The 13,028-nt window shown below is 40.3% G+C and overlaps 1 protein-coding gene across 10 annotated transcripts in view; it reads left to right on the forward strand.

The window, feature by feature from the left end:
- LOC147268447 (rap1 GTPase-activating protein 1-like) overlaps positions 1-13,028 on the forward strand; it is a 101,383-nt gene that overhangs the window by 32,238 nt on the left and 56,117 nt on the right. For 2 of the 10 annotated variants that reach the window (XM_086200012.1, XM_086200013.1), the window contains exons 3-4: positions 9,163-9,284; positions 9,729-9,848. The exons of 7 other annotated variants lie outside the window; for them this stretch is intronic. In XM_086200012.1, the coding sequence (XP_086056138.1) occupies positions 9,805-9,848 (44 nt within the window). In that variant the 5' untranslated portion in view covers positions 9,163-9,284; positions 9,729-9,804. The remainder of the gene's footprint in view (positions 1-9,162; positions 9,285-9,728; positions 9,849-13,028) is intronic. One more of the 10 variants, XM_086200019.1, reaches the window with a different exon arrangement.

Consider the following 13,028-nt stretch of genomic DNA (forward strand, 5'->3'; position numbering starts at 1 on the left):
TCCACTAAGCTTCATCGCAGATGAATAAATGTTATCAGGATTGTGCCGTAGGCACATTGGACCTCATTCAGGAAATGTTATTGAACTTTTTCTAAAGCACCTGAAGATATTTGGACCCTCAGTTTAGTCTTGCAGAAAGGACTCTGAAGCCTGATTTTTTTTTCTAACTCCACACTCTCAATATCTATTGTGTACCTCTTGCATAGTGTACGTTAACACCGAGGCAAGTCTGAGGGATTATCAGTGACAAGAGGTGCCAGGAGCCCAGTGTTACACACAACCATCTGGCTTTGCTTCCTTTCTGTAAGACTAAAATCAGGGTTTAAATAACAGTTTTGTACATATGAGTGTTTTATGAATGTGGTCATATTTCTCTCAAATTCATTGATTAAAGGGATAGTTCACCCAAAATTTAAAATTCAGACATTATCTGCTCCCTCATGCCAACCTTCCATCAGCATGAGGGTATATTTTTTTTATTATAACAAAAACACTTCTGAAGCTTCACAGGTCTTGCATTGATTTTTCCTAACATCTGAAGTTCATGAAGGTGGGGGAAAAAAAACACAATAAAAACTGAAATGCGGCATAACGTTCTGAAGTCTGAATTTTTTTCACGTTTGAAATTCGCTTCAGTTGTTTGTGAGCTTACTGCGGTGCTTTTTCCTGTGAACTAAAGAACTTCACCTAAGCATTGGGCGAAGCAGATAATGACTGAATTTTAATTTTTGGTTGAACTGTTCCTTTAAAGCACAATTAATATTGTGTTCTGTACTGTTTGTTCCTGAGTTGCAGTAAATGTGAAGAGTAAGAAAAGAATCCTTGACCAGTTGAAATAACTTGCATAAAAAAGTAATGGATCTGTTGTCCCTCATTTTATAGGCATCAACATAGTGTTGGTTATGGCTCGTGTGGTGTTGTCGGATCTTGACTCATCATACTCAGTGGTTTGGAACACTGCTGCTCCACACATTGTGACTGTACAGTGACAGACTGACAGAAGGTTCAGCAGGATTCAATGTGTTCTGTTCCTGTACTGAACCTGCTGCTTCATGTCCACAATACATTCATTGTCTCACAAGTCTGGTGTTGCTGGGAGACGGCAGTGTCTCCTAGCACTTTCAGCTGCTCAGTATGAGATGACTTCTTGAGAACCAGACCGGTCCTCTTCAAATGCTTTTATTGCATATGATTTATTTGATTTAATTTATTTTGTAGAGTAAGAATAGGTTCAGATTTAAAGCCTGCTATTATTTTTCCCTTTCTACAAACTCACCTTAAAGCGATCCCTTTCCAAAATGGGTCCAAGGTAGAACGTGATCAGAAACATCTTCTGTCCATGTTCAGTGCAAAAAAAAACGTGTTCTGGAATTAAGCTGAAGGTAATGTGGATTTCAGCTCTCAGGTATCACTGTAAAATTAAGTCAAGTGGATATCTTTATTTTTTTCCCCACAAATTCCCTCAACTCTCAAGTATCACTTCAGTGCCAGTATAAAAAGGAGTGATGAATTCCATTACCTCCTCCAATGTGCAGAAAGTCTGCAGATAATGATTTTCTTCATCAGATTACTGCTGATGAATTTCTCAATTAAATGAATAATTTAACCATCACTGACAGATGCCTTAGGTGAGAAACTGACTAGTGGTCCAAAACACATCATGAGTTTATGATCAAATTCTGAGACAAATAGAAGAAGGATCTGGAGAAAGTTTGAACTTTACAACTTTTTCCTGTGACAAATTTTTTCTTCTGATTGATAATGATTTAATCATGTAAGTATTAAGATAAAGTTGACAAAATCTGACCCTTTCATGGAAACATTTTTGACAGAATGAGTTTAGCATCGCTCAATATTTAGAATATTTTAAAATAATCTGATTACATAATCTGACACTTTTTTTTAATCATTTTGCCACATTCTTTCTCACTCTCAGTAGTTCTTTAAATGGAGAGTGACAAGCTATTTGCAGAGTACCAGTCCCCAATTAAATATAGCACATTCTATTAATAAGAGGAACAAGATAAAAATGTCCTCCATTGACTACTTTGTGCATATTTAGGATTGGATTCACCTTCTCCTGGATTTCAAACGTTTGATTTTTATGTCTTGAAGTATGCAAGAAACGGTGAAGGATTAGAAGAAACCTGCAATAGTCCACGAGAGTAAGCTGACTGGGAAGTTCCACCAGTCGGATGTTGTGCCACCTTTGACAGCAACTGTAAAATGTAATTCCCACATCATCTCAAGCTCAAATCACAAAACATACAAGCAGTTGTTCATTCCATCTTCTTAGCCATCACATTATCATTACACATTTCCTCTCTTCCTGTTTTTATGGGCAATATGTAAACAAGTGCAACCATGCGGTTCAAACGGCGGTCTAATCTATTACGATATATGTGTTTTTTTTTCTTCCAGAGACTATTTAAGCCCTTGGAATCACTCTGAAGTCATTTAGGATGAAAACCAAATGTGTTTTCCTGTGTCTTGTGTGTTTAAATGAGTTGTTCTGTGGAGCGACACCTCTACACATTGCCGCATCCTTCATCTACTAGTCCTGATCATGTCTGATCATTATTTTTGGATGGTTCCTGAAGTAGAGGGTCATGAAAGCTTCTAGCAAAAGCCAGGGTTGGAGAAGAAGGTCGAAAGAGCCAGTGCAGGTCATGAGGTTGTTGACACTGCACAGGCCTTGAGGTCTGAATGAATGATTATTTTGATGAGGCTGCTAGATTGAAAATCTCTGCCTACCTCCTCTTGTTCCCTGTCTAGTCCTCTCATGTGGATAAATCAAAGTCAACCTCTAACTGAGTCTCCACTTGCTCTACTGTCTGCAAAGTCATTAATCCAAGGATGTGCCCCACGGGGTTCTCTGCTCTTCCTCGACTCAATAGATGTAACATGAAAAATAAGCTCGCTTCCTCTCGTCTCCTCTCGTCTCCTCTCGTCTCTTCTCCTTTCCTCTCCCCCTCTGTTCTAATGGGCCTCTGCTCCTGCTTTTCACCTCAGAGGAGATGACTTACGTATCCTGCTGGGGGGGTTTCCAGTGCGATTGTGTGTGTAGCCACGCTGTAAATTGCCATGTTGTGCCCTCTCTCTACATTGCTCTTAGGGCACATACACAGAATCTCCCTCTCTGTTTGGTGTGATTTGTGTCCTCGTGTTTCTTCTTTGTCTGCACTGCCTCTACTGACTGTAAATTGGGTGTGTAAAAACAGAAATGAAGGCAACTGGGTCACGTCATGCCCAATCATGCTATATATATATATATACCTGTGTTGTCAGTCTCAACCTTATAGAACAAAGCACATGTGAAATTTATGTGATCACGTGTGATTGTTGTCGTGTTCAACCTTTCTTTTCTCCTCTCTACATCTCCAAAATTTTCACTGCCCCCCCCCATACACCCCACCCCACCCCACCTCCGTCCTCGTCTGTTATGATGGCCCGGAGAGGAGTTGTGAAATTCATGACATTCAGATCTAGAGGGGCCGTGTGATGGAGGACAGGAATAGTCTCCAGAGTTCCTGCTGGACTCTTTCTGTCTTTGATGGGCCAGTTATACAATGTCAGCACCCCCGATGATCTTGCATTTTATGGCAGACAGAGAAAATCTCATTTGTTGCATTTGGCTACAGAAGAGTGGCTGCCACTGCAGTGCCTATAATTCTGCTGCATAACTGTTGTGACTGCAAACGTGTGCACAATGTGAAATAGAATAATGGTCAGTGTCATGAAGATAAAAGCAGATCAAATCAAAATTTTTGCTTCGTTTGCTGGTTTCACTTTCTGTATTCCTTCATGCTGTGAAACTCATGTCGTTTTACTTAAAACTCAAAGTTGTTTGCGTATCAGACAAAGCTCTCTAACGACACCTGAGACACCGGGCAGCCAGTTCCTCTGGCTAACGGCAAGAGGTAGTGTTGCTTCAAGAAATCTTTGTCTTTTTTTTCTGTTCAAATGTAGAAGGCTGCTCTTCAGCTGCTTTTGTTAAATAATTGATGAGTCAAAGAACCTTTAAGAAAGAATTTACTGATGATTTTTTGTTTCTGCATTATCTGTTAGCTTTCAGAAAAGACAAAACAATCAAAAGTGCAGTTAATCCTTTTCAAGAAAGAGGAAATGTAAATGTGACTGTGGGCATTTCAGGCCACCGAAGTAGGGCCTGTTGTCCTTGTCTTGTCAGGGGTGTAGTTTTGCCCAGAGCTGTTAAATATTTAATGTGTCTGTGTCCTGCTTGGCTGGTGCCACTTGGATGGAACCTACTGTAACTATGTCATAGCTACGTAGTCCTAAGACGACATTTGAAGAGCTAAACTTGCTGCACTTGATGGTCCGAACTGAAGAGAACGCTGCTGTTTGAATTGCTACACTACAGCCACAACTTGTATTTACATATATGCTCTCTGCCGCTAGGTTTATTTTCTCTTTTGTCAAGTGCGTATTATTGTCCATAGAACATCACAATGTAAGAAATCAATTTAACTTACTGTTCCCAAGAAAAGCGATGGAATAATTTGTAATTTCATAAAATGAAGATCACTAATAGTTAAAGGTACAGATGCCATCTAGTGGCCTTAACAATTATGAACACAGAAAGAGAGCATCCCTATCAGGTTGGATTGATGCCTCTTTGATCCTAATTTTGTAGTTCTGTGAATAAATGAGAGAAGCAACCCACTGAAGAAGTGTGCATCGCATTTAGACAAGGGTAGATGTGATGAAAGAAGAGGTGGCTCAGACAGTCATTGGGTTTACATTGAATTGACCAGTGAATTAAAAATAAAGGTAATGTGCATTAATTGTGTTCCAAAGCTGTCAAAGAATAATCCATATTTGAATATATTAAGGTCAGTAGTGTTTAAATCAAACAATACTTCAAATTATTGATATATTATACTATGTATTTGAATAAATGTGAATATCTGTTGATATTTAGTGCATTCAAATATTGTTTTTGCCAGTTTTCAGCCCTAGTGTATTTCATACTGGATTGGAATAAATTAATTGGGCTGAGTAATGCCATAAGATGGTGGTGTTGGCAACATTATACATGCATGGCTGTAGCAAAGCAAGAGGTTTCTCTTGTCATCTCCAGCTGTCTACCAGTGAGAAATGGAGACAAATAATGAGGAATTCAGCAGGGGGAACAGCTGCTTTATCCAGAGTTTACCAGAAAAAGAGGTTTCAATCTCTGATTTTACATATTTTCTCTTTTTTTTTGGAAAAAAGACAAAATTTATGTACCTCAAGCAAGCATGAAACGCTTAACGCAAAATTGAGGGACTTTTTTTTCTCAAATTTTGATGACGAAACCAACCTTTTCAAATGCAGTACTTTAAAATGCACATGGCTTCCTGGTATAACTTTCACTTATGCTATCATCACCCCATTGATTTGTGAGATGGGTGCAAAAGAAATGCAGTTAACTGTAATATAGGAAGCAAAGTTATTCATCAAAATGGAAGATATGAATGAAAACCCTTTGTGCTCTTACCTCTTTAGTTTGAAGGGCTTCACTTTCCATTTTTCTTCTCCTAATTCTACTGAATTTATTATTACCGAGATGATGTGTTTTGGTTACAAAGTACTTCAGTGTTGCCTCTTTGTCGAATGTGATTTGTTAATTGAAAGGTATTTATCTACCAGTGTGACAGTAGTGTCTCGGTGTACTGAACCTAATTTCACAGAGGGCATCCTCTCCGAATTGTCCTCCTCCTCCTGTCGCCAGTCAGGTTCTCAAAGTCAAGGCTGACCTGTTTTTGAAGAACACTCCAACCTGCCTGTCATGTCTTCCGAAAGAAACCTGCAGACATTGACTAATTACACCAAACTGCCCTTTCCTTTCACCATTCTTTACACAAATCACCCCCACTCAGTTGCTTTTCTTCTCCTGCCACATGCTCTCTGAGGACATGTTCTGAGGGATATGAGGGAGAGGCAACAGTGAAAAGAGCTCTTGAAACTACATTTCTGTATCAGCAAAAACAAGTTTGTCAGCGGGAGTCTGGCTCGGGAGAATCATTCTGTTACAGACGTGAGATTTCAGTGTCATTAACAACCGAAGAACCAGGGCAAGCTGCCTGGAAAGGAGGATCAGACATTTGTGCCCCCCTTGGCTCTAAATAAAAAAAGAAATGACTGGAGGAGGATGCTTATTTTTGCCTACAGTACAATATGCCGTGGAACACATATTTTGTACACTCCAGTGCAAAATAGAATCTAGATCTTTGTAAACAGAAAGACAGATAATCACAGGATTGTGTAATTGACAAAACTTCCTTTGTCTTCAGAACAAGGAAATCCTGCACTGCGTCTGATGAGAAGAGATCAGATGTTTGCCCTGTAACTCATGCCCCAAATACATCAGATAAGATAATAATCCCTTATTGTAAGTTGCTCTTCATCTTCACACCATCACTTCATTTTACATCTTCCCACTACAATATCAATTATTTAGGCTGCTTTCCACCATAGAATTTCTGATTGCTTTTATCTGAAACACTAAGTCAAATGTAAGGAATTAATCTCAGGTTATCATTATATATATATTATATATATTTTGCCCAATAAAGAAATGTTGGGTGTAGTGAGAGCAGTGGTCACCCCACCCTGGTCTTGAGCCCAGATCCACAGGGTACTAAACACACTCACTGACCATAACGCCAGATAGCCAGCCTCATTAGGATGGAAGCCAGAGGGCATATTCAGCTGTAGTGAGGGCACTCGGTCAAATTCCCAAACTTTTAGTTCAGGAGCTCCATAATAACACTGGCAGAGAGCTGTAACTCTCAGTCTCCCTGAGGTGGTTGAAATGTACAAACATTGAACACACATGCACTAATAGACCCAACCAAACACAGTCAAGCACTTTTTCAACTGAAGAAACAACGAGGGCCTTTTTGATGATTTAAAATAAAATCAATATATTTTTCTTGAAATCATCTTGCCACCCCCTCTTCCCACCAGGGTTCTTGACCCACACTTTGGAAACTACTACACTTAAGGACTGTAACTATACATCACACATTGCTGTGATTTATAGCCTGTCTGGCCAGAGTCCAGTCTGATCTATACATACACAAAAGGTTGAGTTGAGAGCTTTTGGGGTGCCCAACACTCAACTTGAAGCTGAACAGATCAATGCGTTTGACCTAATCAGGGCAGGGAAGGATGTACTCAATCATCATAGTAGGAGACACACTCATAAACTGAGAGAGAGAGAGAGAGAGAGAGAACAGAACAGAGTGGAACGAAAATGTGAAGAGACAAGGAGGAAAGCTCCGAGGAGATGTAAGACTTTGTCTGCCCGTTTGACTGTAAGCAGATGTGTGCCTGGCCAGGAGATTGAAAAGGATACCACTTGCACCACAGCCTGAAAGGTGTCTCTGACACCCTTGCCCCTTTTCCTGATTTAGGGAGTTAAAGCAGATTTATGCGATGTATACTGTATATTCAGTCCCACCGGGAGTCAGGTCGCAGAGGTCGCAGTTCCAGCAGGGGACCCCCTGACTGTCTAATCACTGTCCACTTTAGCCAGGGGGATCCCGCAGTGTTTTCACGCCAGTGTGGGGATATAATCTCCCAACCTGGTCATCAGTCTGTTCATTGGCCTTCTCCCAGCTGGACATACCTGAATAACTAGGGGCCCAGGAGGCATCCTGACTAGATGCTCAAACACCCTCAGCATCTCACCTTATCGTTGGGAGGTGCCAGCCGCCTTCCTGAGAAAACTCATTTTCGACCGCTTGTTTTTATTTTGCTTTTATTATGTTGAGTTCAAAAATTGCATTTCTCTGTCCTGAAGAAATGTGATCGGAGCAAAATCTGTAAAAGTTGATTATAGAGCTTGAATTTCCAAAATAGGCCACGAGAGGATTGGTGCATCAGATGATAATTTGACATGCCCCCCTTTTTGGTCTCATTCAAATTCAGATGTCGTCTATGATGTGAGCCTAGTAATAGGATAAACTAAAGTATTGGTATCTCTTAAGTGCTGCACTTAAGAGAAACTATGACCTGGATAACTGAGAGTCTTCAAGGGGTAGAGGTACAAAATACAATGACATACAGTACAGAGGAGTACAAATTAAAAGAAAAAACCCACAGAAAGTGCAGTTAAGAACAGGGATTTCAAGAGGTGGTGATACAGAGCCCCTTTGAAGCCTTTTAAACAGGGGCATTTATACTGAGGGGGAGTTTGTGCTCCGCGATGGTAAAGCCTGGACTGTTTAACACTTGCTTCTCTGATATGAGGGGCATCAGTGAAGCATAAAGGGACTCCAGGATTTTAATCGTAATCATTATCAGTCTTTCTAGTGCTAATTTTCAGTCAATTTATGTAACAATATCATGTTTCAAGATTGGCCTTGCTTGGATGCCTAATGTAATAGCAACCAATCAGGCTCAAGCTTGCAGACCAAGACCACAAAGTTTCATTAAGTTTTGTCACAAGGGGGCGCTATAGTGAAAAAAGACAAGGGTACATTGATGCATGTGCAATCCCTTAATGTTCACTAGGCCCTAAATATAGGCTGTGATGACAGTTGACGTGAAATGAAAAGAAGGGGTTCCAGATTCGTGTCTGATTTGGACATGTATGTCTTGCTTGATGTTGTAATTTGAGCTCAAAGCATGATTTGTTTCACAATGTAGATGATCAGGTTTTTGCATGGTTTTGGTAACTACTGTCATGGCATTATCCAACATGGACCTCTACACAGGGTCTGGTGATCTGGAAGACTGTTTTTGGTGTTTGGGAAGAAAATTTCTGAGCATATTTTGAGGAGTATATGTTCATACTCTATAGATAGCATTCTCAGTATCTTCTTGGAAGGCTGCTTGGTTTATTGTAATATGAAACCAGTGGCCAGCATCTTATCTTACCACACAAGTCAACTCCTTTTCCTGTCAGTGTTTAAAAATACTATTGATACAATGAAAACACACATTTTAAAGTCCAGCACAATCAGCCAATGATTTTAGATGTCCTTTGTTGGATATTAGTGTGTCTCTGAAATTTTGTGTCCATCCATCTTGTAGTTGTTTAGATATTTTAAGCCACAACCTGGTGATGGAGCCAAAGAAGTCAGGAGATCATTAAAGCAGTTAAGAATCGACCTCTAGGGATCATTAATCCATCCTGTACTTATATTTCAGGCTGCACCAAAGTGGTGGACCAACTGGCAGGCAGGCTGACCAGTGTTGCTACCCAAACCGCCACTGCAGTTGCATGGCTAAACAAACACAGGAAAAACTCTGCTTCCCTGTTCAACCTTGTGGTAAGTTTGTTGTTGCATCTGCATGCCCACAAGAAGCATCCTTGAGCTGAGATCGTTAAACAGTCACACTAGACAGAGATGAATGACAGGAGGATATAGCCTTCATAAAATATAAGATGAAAATATGTATTTTATGGCCTCCTTTTGCTGGAAATGAAAATAGATAGAGCAAGAGAAATCATCCTGTTTGTCACCACGACAACAGGACAGCCGGACGCACCTTTCTCTTAATCGAGCAGAGATAGAAGCTACTTAGTCAGAGAGCTCAGAAACACAAGGAGGGAGGGTCGAACGTGAACACACATAAAAGATCTCAGGGAAAAAAACACACGCACGCCCAATGAGGGCTCAGACACCGATAGAGGAGAGGTGAAGACAGAGAGAAGAGGTGAAGAGAGAAACAGACGGATAGAGAAAAGTAGCAATATGTCTCTCTTTCTGTAGCCCCCCCGTGTTGTAAGCTGCACAGATATTCAGCGTGCACAACCCCACACACACTCAAGGAAGCCTCATCAGCAGGATGTCTCAGAGGAAAAGGAGTTTCACATTTGGAGCTTATGGCGGGTAAGATGATAGAGTATTAATCTCTGAGAGTGTGCATTGACTGTGGATTTTGCCAGCTGTGCGTACTAAAATGAATCTCCGGGACAGTATTAGTGCACCTGTTGCACGTTGCTACAAAGCCATCTTGGTTTGTCACAGAGGAGTAGTGAGAGGAAGGTGCGAGATTGCTCAGGGAGTTTGCTTTGCAGCGGCTCAGCAACTATAGAACTCTGTGATGGTGGCAAGGTCATTTGCTGTCTGTGCTGTGTGCTCTGCTTATTTGCAATATAAACCATTAGCAGTTAAGAGCTGGCGAGATGCTAAAATAATGAGGTGGTTATGGAATAATGGAGAGGTGAAAGGGAGCCCTGTGTGCAACAGGGTGACGAGTGACTGTCTTTGCCATGAAGACCTGACTTTTCTGAAGTTATTAGCGAGACTTTCTTTACTACTTGGAGATGTTGTGAGGTAGTTGTTTTCAACAGAATGTTAATTTACCATTGCATCTTCATCAAGAGGTTGACTTGGGTCACTGTTTCATTTATATTATAATTCTTAAGGTAACAATATTACTGGAACAATTCTATTTTGATGCTCGCGGCATAATAGAAAACACTCTTGAGGCTCATTATGACCCTTCTGTGGCAGGAGCCTGTTTGTTGGCTAGCCTGAATGCGCAGGATACTGCTAGCTTATTGTACATGAGAAAGAACAGTGAAGGGCACAGAAAACAAGAAGAAAACCTGTCATCAAATTGAGCAGGTTCCAGATATTTATTCTGTAATAAACTTTAAAATGTATGCACTTTAAAATCCGCCATCGTGTGTGTTAAAAATAAACTATGACTGTGCTCTTAGTTATGCCTGAGGTAATGTGATTGCCAGTCTGAGTTTGTGTGTTAGAAAGACATCTTAAAAACTAATGGGTGAATTTTGAGGAAACTTGTGGGAAAAATGTCTTATTACAAAGGACAAGTGATGGAGTTTTGGAGGTGATCTGGATTAAATTGTAGATTTTGGCTGTTGTAGGCCACTGGGAGGATATTAGGTGTGTGGAGTCTTATGGGAAATGGTTAGAAGAGGAGATCATCTTGATCTTGATCTGTGACCTGGAACACCAATTTTAGCAGGTCGGGAAGAACTGTTATGAGCAGAATTTGTTGAAACTGTGTTCATATTCTGTGCACGCAAGTCTTTAGCAGAAGTATATGCTCCCTGAGTCCAGTTGTAGTTCTTCATCTCAGTTGTCGAGGCATGGCACAACAGTGCAGTGGATATATGCAGTACATATACACATTCTGACTTTGTGTGCTCAGGGAGAGTTTTTATTCTTCAGTTACACAGATATGTGTGTTGTGATACTGTGGTATTATGAAAAAATTCCAGCCATTAATCTTGATCTCAACTGTTCTTTGAAGCTACTTTTTTTAACTATGGGATTTAAGTATAAAGAAACTTTTTTTAGTGGAATTTTCAATTAGCTGTACATACAGTACAAATAAACCATTTACTTTTTTTGCCAGTTGTAGCCTTTAAGTTGTTTCCCATCTCCACAAATAACTAAAATAGATGAGACCTCCACTATGAATACCCGGGAAATGATGAGCTTGTATTATTTTAGGTGTTAGACAGCTCAGGTCAGTGGATGTGACTCTGGCTAATTAGAAGACATGAAGTGCTTCTCCAGACGCTCGTTAGCTCTTCTAATGAAAAACCCGGTGGACTAGCCATCATTTATGTGTCTGTGAACTTGCAATTTGGGTGCAACAAGGGTCATTGAGGCTCTGTTAGCTGCAATTACATCTCATCAACCTTGATTCAGCCTCGGCCGGCGGCTGTTTCAAGTATGACTCCTCACTAAACTGCGTGAAGACAGATAAAAATAGGATATATATAAGTGAGTAGCTGTTGAATATATTTGAAGCATTTAGCATATAAAAAGCCAGGTACAAGCAAAGTACCTGTGTTGGGAGACTGAATGTTGGGCAAGACTCCAAATGAATGCCGACACTAGGAGCAACAGTGAGCCAAACATGGAATTAACTGCAAACATGTGAAATTTAGGTGGGCTTTGCACGAAAGAGCAGACTAGTTCTCCTGTGTCCACTAGGTGGCACTAACACACATTTGCTATATACTTTTTTGCTGCACATCCCATGAAGACAACGCTGATGTTTTTGTGCTTTTGACCATTAGTGGGCGCTGTGCTGTGAAGTAAATCCAGTTTGTTGGCTGTGACTCTTGTCAAATTTATTAAGTTTGGGAAAAGATCTCTCCATGAGGAGTCTGTTTAAAATAATCTTGTGTTCTATGGGGAAATATGAAAATTGGCCGCCTCAGCAAAATAACACAATTGAACAGAAAACCCACAGTCGTCACAGTAACCCATCTCCGAATTTGTGAGTCATTTGTGACCAAATTTGAAATGTCTTTCCTGTTTTGGCTCAGCAGAATCTTCACACTATGGTGAATAAAGGTACAGGCAGACATGGATGAAGCCCAACTACATTTGATCTGCCCTTGAAGAAGTTATTTTGTTGCAGTACACAATTTAATGGAAATTACTGTTGGGTGATAATGACCAGGCTGTTTTTGTTAAGCACTCACAAATGACTGTTAGTAAAAACTAATGAGCCCTAAAAACAACTGGAAACACTGCAGATTGAGTCCCATTTTGGATGCAATTTTACTGTTGCCTCTGCTGGTTTCCTTGATGATATGACTTTATTTTTGTAGAATGCAGATTCAAAGCAGGCAATTATATGTCAACTGTGTTTAAAAAAAAAACAATAGCTGGTTGAGGGCTGTGCAAATGAATGACTATTATTCACTTTGTTGGATTCTTACATAAGCCTGGAACTAGCAGGTGAGGTCAATTCCCCCTCATAAACACCCCCACACAAGGATAAGCTGAAAGGCCATGTTAGATGTGAATGTCTTTTTTTTCATACTGAGCTGTTAAACTGAAGGTTTACAGGAAAGCTCGTCAGTAGAGCTGCTGCTTTCATTGCTGCTCGGTCCTCTGCTGTGGAAGCACTTTGATCCAGTTGATAGGTTGTTGCATGGAGACATTCACATGCTGATATAATTGCAGTCAAGGATAACATCTGTATCAGCCTGCAGATGCACTGAAAAAACAAGTTAAAACTTGCTAACATCTGGCTCTCGTCTGCAGTGGGAACATGTTCAATCTTCATTTAGT

The sequence above is a fragment of the Aulostomus chinensis genome, chromosome 3 (assembly GCF_037954235.1).
Source record: "Aulostomus chinensis isolate RoL2024-O1b breed Wild chromosome 3, RoL_Achi_v1.0, whole genome shotgun sequence".
In the NCBI taxonomy this organism is placed as follows: Eukaryota; Metazoa; Chordata; class Actinopteri; order Syngnathiformes; family Aulostomidae; genus Aulostomus; species Aulostomus chinensis.